Source organism: Aristolochia californica, unplaced genomic scaffold, assembly GCF_029961685.1.
Source record: "Aristolochia californica isolate CCGP_79_NKW_82.1479 unplaced genomic scaffold, dmAriCali1.0.hap1 SCAF_9, whole genome shotgun sequence".
Lineage (NCBI taxonomy): Eukaryota > Viridiplantae > Streptophyta > Magnoliopsida > Piperales > Aristolochiaceae > Aristolochia > Aristolochia californica.
The window spans coordinates 6906684-6918798 of record NW_027182290.1 but is presented as its reverse complement, the minus strand read 5'-3'; the positions used below and the strand labels follow the sequence as shown (position 1 = coordinate 6918798).

At 42.5% G+C, this 12115-nt stretch overlaps 1 protein-coding gene across 4 annotated transcripts in view; it reads right to left on the bottom strand.

Moving 5' to 3' along the window:
- The window catches only part of LOC137940385 (pullulanase 1, chloroplastic), a 100158-nt gene that overhangs the window by 65399 nt on the left and 22644 nt on the right, over positions 1 to 12115 (bottom strand). For all 4 annotated transcript variants that reach the window (XR_011110317.1, XR_011110318.1, XM_068785417.1 and 1 more), the window contains exons 10-12: positions 10000 to 10090; positions 9807 to 9900; positions 9597 to 9692 (exon numbers count right to left, since the gene is read on the bottom strand). Coding sequence is in view for 2 of the 4 variants with exons in the window: in XM_068785417.1 (XP_068641518.1) it covers positions 9597 to 9692; positions 9807 to 9900; positions 10000 to 10090 (281 nt within the window). In the remaining 2 variants the exon portion in view is untranslated. The remainder of the gene's footprint in view (positions 1 to 9596; positions 9693 to 9806; positions 9901 to 9999; positions 10091 to 12115) is intronic.

Sequence of the window (12115 nt, the reverse complement as noted above, 5' to 3'; positions counted from 1 at the left end):
TCTTAGGGCTGGAGGTACATCACAAACCCAACGGTATTTTCTTAAACCAGCATAAGTATATTCAAGATCTTATTACTCTCGTTGGGTTGGAGGACACATCTTCGGTGGCTACCCCTAAGGAGGTCAATGTCAAATATAGGAAAGATGAAGGGACTCTCCTTGATGATCCGACTATCTATCGACGACTGGTCGGGAGTCTCATATACTTGACTACTACTCGCCCGGACATCTCCTATGTTGTTCATCAGGTCACTCAGTTTATGTCATCTCCTCGGCACCATCATCTTGCGGCAATTCGGTGCATCATCCGCTATCTACGCGGCTCCCCTGCTCGTGGATTATTCTTTCCTACCGGCTCCGTGCTACATCTGGTTGCCTACAGTGATGCTGATTGGGCAAGGTGCCCCCAATACCCATCGCTCTACTACAGGCTAGTGTATGTTTTTAGGGGATGCACTGATTTCATGGAAATGTAAGAAGCAGGACTGGGTATCCAAGTCATCTACCGAGGCCGAGTATCGCGCTATGTCTACTGTGTGTTTTGAACTTATTTGGCTCCGCGGTCTTCTTGCTGAGCTCCAGTTTCCTCAGACCTCATCTACACCGCTTCATACAGATAATACAAGTGCTATCCAAATTGCAGTCAATCCCGTTTTCCATGAGCGCACCAAGCACATTGAGGTTGACTGTCACTCTATCCGCGACACTTTGGAGCGTCGGGTAATATCTCTTCTGTACATTTCTTTGACTCTTCAAGTGGTTGATGTCTTCACCAAAGCATTTTCTCAACCCCGACATAATTTTCTAGTTGGCAAATTGTTGTTGATTGACTCACCAACATCAATTTGAGGGGGGATGTTACGATATCTTAAAATGTATATTAGATAGAATTTATATTTATAATTGTTGTATAATTTTGGTTATGTACATAGGGTAATTAGATTAGGCTTAATGGGATGGGTGGCATTGTATTGGACCCATAGGCCGTTTTGTAATAGTAAAACCTAAGCATAAATACATAATGAAAGGGGGAAAATGGTAACGGGAGGAATTCTTTTCGCCTTCTCATCTTCCTTGTCTTCGCCGAGAAACCAGAGAGTTCAACGCTCTCGCCTGGACTATTCCGTCAGTCCCGCGAGGTGGTGGTGGTTCCGTCCACCACTATAAGAGTTGTGAGCTCTCTGTTAGACTGTGCCATCAACCTCTGCCCAACGCATTTTGTCTCCATGAAGACCAGAGCATTGTCAGTCTTAGCTCATCGTCGGAAACCTATATTGACAGTGAGCAACGTTCTTCGACAATGTTAACCGTACTACTCCCAACACCTATCTATTGAGGAGTGGTGTGTGCAACTTTTTACTATACAGATAATCTTCTATCTGCATCCTCCATAACGCAAAATCCATACCATCGAACTTGTTGATTCCAAGTGTCGATCCTTCTCCGCCAGCCATTGCTATTAATCACGAACCAAAGCTCTAATACCACTTATTAGGAATTAAATGCCCTAATTCCAAACTAACAAGCACAATAATTATAAACGCTGAACAAAGAAAAAGCAAGCACAAGAACAAACAAGATTTATATAGATTCGCCTCAAGGTGAGACTACGTCCTGTCTTCTGTCGTTGTAGTAATCCAAGAGGGATCGCACACACTTACAGATGTTTTTTTTCTCTAACCTCTCTCGGTCGTACCTGATGCTCCTCGGATGATTGATAAAACCCTAATAACGGCACCCCTCAATTATAAAGGAAAAATTAGGGCAACTGCAATACAAGAGTAAAATTCCCAAACTGCCCTTAATGAAAAAACAGTTAATATATCGTGGACCGGGCGGGGGCTCCACCCCCCTTCCAACCCCCACGGCGATCCGCATACCAACTCAGTGTAGGGCGTTGATTAGGCTCCACAACTTAAGCAGTAAGAAATTTTAAGTTGCATCATTTGTTCTATAAGTGAAATAGATGTGCACCGAGCTAAAAATTCAGAATAATTTTATTACAAGTTCCATTGTTAAAGATGGACCCAGATTCATCTAAAATGACGAGTCAAAGTGAAGAGACATCTTTCAATATAATAAGCATAGAATCTTTCTAATCCAAAATCTATTTTTTTTTTTAAAGGATGTATATATTAAACAAAAAAAACAAAGAATTACAGAGGGACGGGAAGCAATTCTCTAACAACAAGAGATTGTAAGGAAGCTCCTGACTTTGCAAGCACATCTGCCACCGAGTTAGCAGATCTCGGAATGTGAGACCAAATACAAGAAAGTTGAGAAAAAATTTCAACGATTTCCCGCAAGGAATCCCAATGGCGCCATGGGGGGGAGGATGCCTTTTCACACCAACCATTTACCACCTTCGAACCCCCCTCAATGTGAATAGGACCACTATAATGGTCACAGTAAACGCGAAGCCCATTGAAAGACCTTGAATCTCTGTCATCGTTGAGTCAACAATTCCAAGCGGACCAGCATATGATAAACATTGATTGCCTGAGGAATCTGAAATAACACCCTCAAAACCCGCCTTTCAGGGATTACCCTGAGAGGAACCATAAAAATTTAACTTAAGGAAACCAAGCTCTGGGGGGGTCCATTCTTGCATGACTGCGGTCTTGGTCCCGCACCACATATTTGCAATAATGTTCCAATTATCACAGATGGATGAACTAGCAAAAGAGGAAAAAAGCTTCTTTGTAAGGAGCCAAGTAGAGATCTGGCCAATCACACAATCTGCCACTCTAGTCATAGAGTTACTTCTAGTATCAAAACGCCTCTGATTACATTCATTGCAAAGCCCCCACGGAATAAAACCAGTGCATGCGGAAATCAGAAGCTTACCAAGACCAGGGAGGGGAGTACCAATGAGCATCTTACTGAAAGAAATCAGATCCACTGACATACAGAATTGTTATCCCGTCTTACTGAGGATGGAAGACCATACCCTCCACGAAAATGAGCAATGAAGCAAAATGTGATTGACTGATTTGACCTCAGAGTTGCATAGGGGGCAGAGAGGGTCAATTGTTGGATGACCTCTTCTTCTGAGCACATCTGTCATGAGTATCTTTCCATGGTAGGCACTCCAAACGAAATTTTTTATCTTTGGTGGGGCATGGAGACACTATGAAAAAAGAAGGTCATGATCCCTTTGGTTTGTATGCCAATTGTTGATGAAGTTGTAAGCAAAGGACACTGTGAAAAGACCACTTTTATCAAGCCACCATATCATCTTGTCCGCAATTAAAGGCCTCAGTCTGCAGATTTGTAGAGATTCCATCAACCTACTTGCCTCCAGAGCCTCAGTATCAGAGAGACTCCTTCTAGGGTGTAAGTTCAATCCATTATCTTCAAAAGCATCAGCAACCGATATATCCTTTTGCAGAGATAGGAGGAGAAGGTTTGTAAAGGCTCTTGATCCGTCCACCAGTCCTCCCAAAACGTTAAAGATCTTCCATTACCAACATAGAATCTGACAGCTGAAGAGAACTTGTGGATAAGTAGATATAATGATCTCCAAATTGGAGAAAGACTTCTCAGATTGTTACCTAAGATCCACCAAGGAGAAGGACAGCCAAGTTTCGCAGATACCATTTTCTTCCAAAGATTAGAAGAAACATTATTGTACTTCAACAACCATTTTAAGAGCATGGCTTGGTTCATATCCTTCGATTTCCGAATCCCTAGGCCTCCCATATTTTTTGCCATACAGACTTCATCCCATTTGACCAGATGGTACTTAAAAGTATCACTCGATCCTCTCCATAGAAATCTTCTTTTAAATCTATCCATGGCATTGCAAATCGAAATAGGACAGGGCATAAAGGATAAAGCATAATTTGGAATACCTGCGATACAAGACTTCAAGGGAATGAGTCTGCCTGATTTGCTAAGAAATTTGCCCTTCCTAGTTGCTAGACGGGTCTCCAATTTTTCCACTACTGGATTCCATAAACTTTGGTTAATGTGGCCATTGAAGAGAGGAAGACCAAGGTAGGTTGATGGGATAGTGAAGGTTTTACAACCAAATATATTTGCCAACTCCTCTAATAACGTAGGGCAGATATTGAAACCCATAACGGAAGTTTACCCCCCAATTAACTTTTTGCCCCGAGGCAAGCTCAAATAGGCTCAAAACAACTGTGATCCTTCTAGCACCATCTATATTTCCACTCCCAAAAATGAGAGTATCATCTGCAAATTGAAGAATGGGGATGTTGAAAACCTATTGAGAGCTGGTTGGGGGGAGCCACCCAAGATTCACCGCCGAATAAAACTTAGAAGAAAGAAATTCCCCAATAATGTTGAAAAGAAGCGGAGAGAGCGGGTCTCCTTGTCTGATCCCTCTAGTCCCTTTGAAATAACCGCATACGGAGCCATTAAGAATGAGAGAGTAGGAAGCCGAACTCACACAACTCCGACTCCAAAATCTCCATTTTGGGTCGAATCCCATTTTTTCCATAAGCTCATCTAGAAGAATCCAATTAACCCAATCAAAAGCCTTTTCCAAATCAAGCTTCAGGGCGATTCTTGGCTCTTTCCTACGGCTGAAATGGTCAATAAGCTCATGCGCAGCCATTGTAGAGTCAAGAATTTCTCTCCCCTTGAGAAAAGCGCCTTGTCCACGGTGGATGACGATAGGGAGAAGGGCTCTAAGCTGATGTGCCAGAATTTTTGCAATAATTTTATATGCACTAATGACCAGGCTAATAGGTCGGAAGTCTTCTAGTTTTTCAACATTGATCTTCTTCGGCACCAGAGTGATGAATGTAGCCCCAATGTTGTGAAAGGTGATACCATTTATATAGAAACCAAGCAGCATAGCAGAAATATTTTCTTTGAGCAGTGGCCAAAAATTTTTTAGAAAGTCTCCATTGAAACCGTTTGGGCCAAGAGCCTGATCACTTTTCACTCCCATTACAGCACGCTCAATTTCAGCAGCAGAGAAGGGGCACTCCAATAGGGAAACGGCTGTGGGAGAAAAACGAGAGAATCTAATGTGTTGAACTTTTGGCCTGTCTGAACATTCCTCCGAATATAGATCTGTGAAAAACTGAATCAACACATTAGTTATTGAGGTCCGACATGAAGTTACCTCATTATTAATACATAAAGAGGTAATTCGGTTGGACCTCATTCTTGCCGATGCGACAGCATGGAAGAATTTTGTATTCGCATCGCCTTCTTTCGGCCACCTTAATATGGCTCTTTGCTTCCATCTAATTCTCTCTTGATACAGAATATTATTTAAATCAGAGTTTAGGGAAATTCAGGAAGAGAACTCAGAAGGGGACAGGTACCTTTGTTCCTCCACCTGGTCCAGATCTGCAATCTGAGAGAGGAGAGTAGCCTTCGTGGAAGCCAAAGAGGAACAACGACTTGCGGCCCATTCCTTCAAGTTCCTTTTTAGGCAACGCAGTTTTAAAGGAAATGCCCACTCTCTTCTGCCAAAACTTGGACCTTCACCCCCACCAACCAGCAATAAGGGATTCAAAGTTTTGCACAGAGAACCATGAATTTTCAAAACGGAATGGAGAAGGCCCCCATTTCTCGAAAGAGGTAGATAGCATGATTGGCCAATGATCTGAGCCCATCTTATTAAGCACCCTTCCAGAGACGTTACCAAAAAGTTAAAGCCAATCCGGGCAAGCCAAAAAACGATCCAATTTTGAGAGGATAGTCTCTGGCAGTTGGACCAAGTATAGTTTTTCCTAGAGAGAGAAATCTCATCAGGAATCTTGTCAAGATTACACCCACCAATGAAGTCTGAAAAACCCCGCATTGAAGCAGAAATATGATTTGACTGGGGTTTCTTTTAATTGCAAAACTGGATGGCGTTAAAATCTCCCGCAAAAATCCAGGGGAGGTTCCATAGCCGATTGAGATCCACAAGCTCCTCCCAGAAAGATCTTCTCTCCCAATATCTAGTCGGACCATAGACTCCACCTAAGCACCATATACTGCCGGAGGAGTTAACTCGGAACTGGATTCCAATAGAAAAAACGCCCTTAGAAATATTGATAGCATCCAAAATGGTAGAATCCCAAGCTATTAGAATGCCACCAGAGAGACTGATGGAATTGACAGCCACCCACTTAACTAAAGGACAAGTCCACAACTCCCTAGCAATGGAGTCTAACATGTCCTGGCATTTCGTCTCTTGGAGAATCACAATTGAGGGTTTATACTGGGAGAAGAAACTTCAAATCATTTGTTACCTCTTTTTTGAACTCCCGATTCTGAATTGTCCCCAGGAAGCTGACCCTTATAAACCACTCCCATCAAACGCGCCAGAATCATCATTTGTTGCCATGTATCGTCGTCATATTTATGACGTTCAACTTGGAGTTCATCCACGAGCCGGGATGACCGATCACATGAAAGGGGTGGAGGAGGTTCTGTGACCTGGAAGGGGGGAGGAGGAGGCTGAGTCCTAGCCAGACTGGCTTCATCGTGAAGGTTAACCCTCTCCTGTCGATGCCGTCTCCAAGATCTATGTAGGACTATTGTAACACACCCCCTCACGTTTAGGCTTTCTATATGGCTCCTACACAGACAATTTTAGGTGGAGCCCACGAACAGGTATTCTCCTTTGATACCAAGTTTACAACACAATGACTAACCAAAGTTAGAAGGCAAGTTCTCATGTAATAAGAATAGTTATATAGCACGATTATAACACTTCTTTTCCCATCTTTCATAGAGAAAAGTGTGTATGTGTGTTCCTCCTTTGCGGTCCTGTCAACCATACTAATTCAACCACTACTGAGTTGCTTGGCCTTCGCATTTTTAACAGTTCCTCTTAGGGTCAGCTGCATGCTGAGGGAGATTCTAGGATTGATATCAACTGATGTTCAAGAAGGAGGAAGCATCTATGGTGCTTTTGGCATTCCTTACAAATTCAAGATCTCAGCCTTAATCATGTCTATACTTGGACTCATGTTGGGAAATCAGCTAATGGCTTGGCCAATAATTTAGATAAAGAGGGGGTGTTCCTTCAATCCCTTGTGGTAAGGAACCCCCCTTCTTGACTGTATTCTTTTTTTCTTCCTTCAGGCTTTGGAATATAAAGCGTCTTTTTTCAAAAAGAAAAAAGAAAGAAAGAAAAAATTATAACTCTACTAGGAGTTGAAAACAAAATAATTAATCAAAGAGCTCCTGCAATCAAAATGTGATTGGTTACATTTCCATTTTCAAAGCGCTCACCTTCTAAAGAGGAAAGAATTCCCCTCTGGTTTTTTTCATGGAGAAGAAATTTTCTTCAAGGGGGCTGGAGATAGTAGCCTGGTCGATTGGGGTAGGTCCACTCTGCAACTCCTTTGCTCCCTTTCTTCAAATCAGCACAAGGCCGCATCCATTGCAAACATGTGGAGTACCTCAGGGAGCTGGAATATGTATTTCCGCAGGGGCCTTTCCGATGATGAATCCATCCTCATGGCCAGCCTCTTTCAGCTCTTTCAGCAGGTCAGAATTAGAGATCACCCTCCCACTAGAATTTTATGGTGCTTTGAGAGCAGTGGCAATTTCTCTGTTTCCTCGACTTATCATATGATAGGTGGCTAATCTGAAAACCTGCTCCCCATGAGTCTGCTATAGCCAGGTCCCTTTCGGCTCCCCCGAAAATCAGATTCTTTTTCTGGTCCACCATCCGTAAAAACATCCTAACGGCCGATGTTCTGAAGCGTAGAGGAAACAATAACGCCACCCAGCAGTGCCCGTTTTGTAGCTCTGAAGATGAAACAATCATGCACCTTCTCCTTCATTGTCACTATGACTGGGCTGTTTGGTGCACCGTCCTGAACAATGTCAACCTCCAGCTCTGCGTCCCAAATAGCCTTGTTGTGGCCGGTCACTCCATCCTTGGTGTGCGGCTTCCCAAACGTGGAAAGTCACTTCTCTCATCCTGCCTTGCCCATACTCCTTGGGCCCTTTCGAAGGAGCATAACCAGAGGCATTTCACCGACAAATCCAGGAATGCTGATGAGCTCTGCTGCATCCTCGTTGAGCAGATCTCCACCTAGCTCCACACCAAGAAAGAATTCGTTTGCTTCATGGGTACCTTCCTTTGCAACAATTGGCACATCCTGGCCAGACTAAAGTGGTTCTTTCTCGGTCTCCTCAGCCTGCTACTTCAAGAGCAAGTTCGAGTCTAAGGAGAGAGTCTCTAACATTATTTCTGGGTACATTTCCTCTTGGCTACTCACCAAGAAAGTTTTTTCCTCTTTCTTGGGTTTTTCTATTCGGGACAGCTAGCTTGGCTTGGCTTGTTTGCATGCTCACTCAAGACCCCCCGTCGTCCAGGAGTGGTTGCCTCCCAACCCGTTCTTCTCAAGCTCAATTTTGATGGTTCCTCCCTTGGTAACCCTGGAAAGGCCAGTTTTGGTGGCGTCATCTATGATTCTTCAGGCAACCAGATAATATCATTTGCTAGCCCTTTGGGAACACCTGAGTTCCTAGGCCTCCTTAATGGGCTCCATATTTTTTGTTATCACTGCAGCGGTCCTCTCCATATTGAAGGGGGACTATAAGGTGGTAATTGGCTGGTGTGCTCATGCTTCTGCCCCTCTTTGGCATCATTTGGATGTGTTCTATGAGATTATAAATATTGTTTCTCATTTTGATTGTACTTGGTCTCAAATTCCGAGATCTACAAATTTTGTTGCTGATGTTCTTGCCAAGCAAGGAGCTTCCCTCCAATCCCTTGTTGTTAAGGGTTTGCTCCCTTGAGCTTTTGTAGTTTTGTTTTGTTAATAAAATCATCCTTTATCAAAAAAAAAAAAAAAAAAAAAAAGGTGTAGAAGAGTCTATGGTCCAATTTTCATAATGTTAGGACTTGTATATATGAAGATATAGGGGTGGTACATGATAGAGGGGTAGAGGAGTCTTTTCCTCTACAACTCAATTAAATGAATATAAGGACTAGGGGCTCATGCGTTTTCCCTTAATCCAGAACTCACGACTTCCCCAAAAGTGGCCTCCTCCTTTTCTCTTCTTCTCCTCTCACTCTCAACCCTATTTCTCTCAATTCCTCACATGGTCACTTCCAGATAATACTGGCCCCAACCCAACTTCAAATTGTTGAAGATGTCAGCTTGCCTCTAGCAATGATCACTTGATCAACCAGGCAATCATTGGGCATCAAACTTGTCTTATTTCATCTCCACTTGTCTAAAGTGCAAGCTTCTAGCTGTCGGCTACCTTGCTTCTAGCTTGAAGGGGAGTGTTGGGTGGAGTGAGTTTTAAAGGGCTTTCTTGTAATGATGGCTGACTTTGTGTTGTTTGTTTATATGGTTTCATGAAGGGTAGACTAGTCAGACCACTTAAGATGGTGTTAGTCGCTTCAATTATTTAAGGGGCAATCCTGTCCTTTAGCCCAAAAGATTGGATTTAGAGAAGAAGAGTTGTGGTTTGCCCTAATCTAGATTTTTATGCAATTGGGAGTTAACACAAGTCTTTCCTTCTCTTCTTTCTCTCTTGTCTCCCTTCAAGTTTGATCTTTTCCCTCTTTACAAACACAACATACAGTTTTTGGCTTAGATCATTGTAACACAATATAATAGATATTGAGAAATAGACAACCAAATTAAAACCTTGTCGAGCACAGAGTTCTCATCAAGTGGTCCACTTCCATGAAGATGATTGTAGACAACATCCAATATAACACGAAGTCCAATGCGATTAAGTGCCTGAAATTATGATTATTTGAGAAATGAGAAAAAATAGGCAATAATGAAATTCACTTGAGGTTCAAAAGAAATCTAGTATTTCTTTCTACAGATGTGAAGTGAAACAATCAGCACCTGAACCATTTTTCGAAATTCCAAGATGCGATCTGGTCCCTCTGGGTTGCTTGCATAGCTTCCTTTGGGAACACCCCAAAGAACTGGATTGTACCTTTGCCACAGAAGTTTACTTCTGACCATAAGCATGTAACTAAAAGGCATAATACTTCCAATAAATTTAAGACTTGCAATACATGCTAATATACATTACCCCCAATTATAGCTATCCTCATCTTGAATAGCCACGACTTGTGCTTGTTGCTCATCAGAATCTGGAGGTAACTGTACAAGCCTCTCATAATCTGCAGATGTTTGTAAACCAAAATAAGAAATATAGCAATAAAAGAATTTGGTCCCTTTAATTTTTTCGTCTATAACTTGATTATGCTAATCATTCTCTTTTTCAGTTATATTTTTCTATTCAAATAACATACCCGACAGAAACATTTTATGAAAAAATGACTATAAGAAGGATTCTCTAAAAAAACTAATAATATGACATTAGTTTATTATTTCACCAGTTAGCAGACATCTTAACTAAAGGATTAATGATTTCATCATTTTAGAGGATTGTGAGCAAACTAGGGATGGAAAATATCTACTCCCCAGCTTGAGGGAGCGCTGGAAATTCGGAATTGATTGAAATCCCAAGATTTTTGTAAATAGCAGTAATTGTAGGGACAGATTTGTATTTCTAATTATAGGAGATTAGTTGTAAATTAGTAGATAATAGTTTCCTGATTTCTAGAGATTAGAATCAGATTTGTATTAGCTGTAAATTAGATTTGTATTCCTGATATCTTGATTTTCTAGAATAGCAATACCTTCCTGTATAAAGTCCTTGTATTCAATATGAATAAAATTTCAGAATTGTCTTCATAACCTACTCCAGCCCAGTGGGGAATTTTTACTCCACTTCAGCTGAGCTTTATGCTCTTCTTTAGGGTCTAATTATCTTTCGCGACCATCTCTGTAGTCTCCTCCTAATTGAAGGCGACTCTAGAGTGGTCATTGGTTGGCGCTCCTCTTCCGATCTCCCATGGCATCAGTATCTTTCATGAAACTATTGATATTGTATCTTTGTTTTTGTGTTGCAGGTCTCATGTCCCTAGATCGGCTAACTCCTTTGCCGACTCTCTTGCAAAGCAAGGAGCCTCCCTCCAATCGTTTGTTGTAAAGGAGGTGCTCCTTTCATTGTTCCTTTTTTTTCTTTTTTTCTGAAAAAAAATCACATCCTTTTCGAAAAAAACACTATTAGATAGCACTTAAGTGAAATATAAAGCATAATGACAAATTTACCCCTCTACAAATAAACTCTTTATAATGATAATAACATGATATAAAAAACTGTAAATTGAATCAAATAACTAATGAATGACGGAGAACACTTTCTAACTCTAGAAATGACCAAAATACACTTGTACATATAATTTAACACTTATCATCCTACACAATCAAGAGGATTAGATGAAAACAAAGGGCTCGATTCAAGAGTATAGATTACGACGAATACGAGGGCTGCGAAACTCGGGAAAGAGGTGTGAGAGATGCGACGAGCGAAAAGAGAGGAAAATCTGATCGAGCGAGAGATGAAGGATCAATGCGAGAGAGAGAAGATCGGGAGAGAGAAGATCGAGAGAGAGCTTTGACTCGAGAGGAAGGTTCGTCGAGCAGTGAGCGAGACCAGCGCCGAGAAAGGCCAGGCCGAGGAAAGAGACCCCAGTGACGCCAGAGTGGGGGAAGGAATCACCATTCCCGATCGGAAACTCCTTCCGGTCGGGACTACCAGCCTCGACGCCGTTCCCGTGGACGGAGTCAGGCGATTTTTTTCCCCTCCTGTAGGCGATAGTACCGTGCGACAGCAGAGGATGCTGGTTCGAGATCTCCTAAAGCATGACACACTAATTCCGACGGCGCAGGAAAGACCTGCAAGTCTAATAGGCAACACGGCAACCTGAGATCTGGCGAAGAGGATGATGGTCCCTCCTGAACCACTGTACGACGCCGATGCCTCTTGGGGGAGCTGCGAGACCTCTCCTCTTTTCCTATGGTCTCACCTCGGCATCAATTGCTCGGGTGACATTTCGTGACACCTCCTGCGTGCGCATCACCGTGAAGACTGGCGTGCGTAGTGCTTTTGTCACTGTTCCCGTCTCAGCCGGCTCTTCCTTCCTCACAGTGTTCTCTGCAGCAACTGTTGAGGACTCCAACACCTCACCTCGGATCAGGGTCAAGCCCCTGGAGATTATGTTTCCGCATTGTTCGACAAGGTGGGCACACAAAGTGCCGCATTTCACAGCACAGAGAGCTCATGATGATGGCCCACA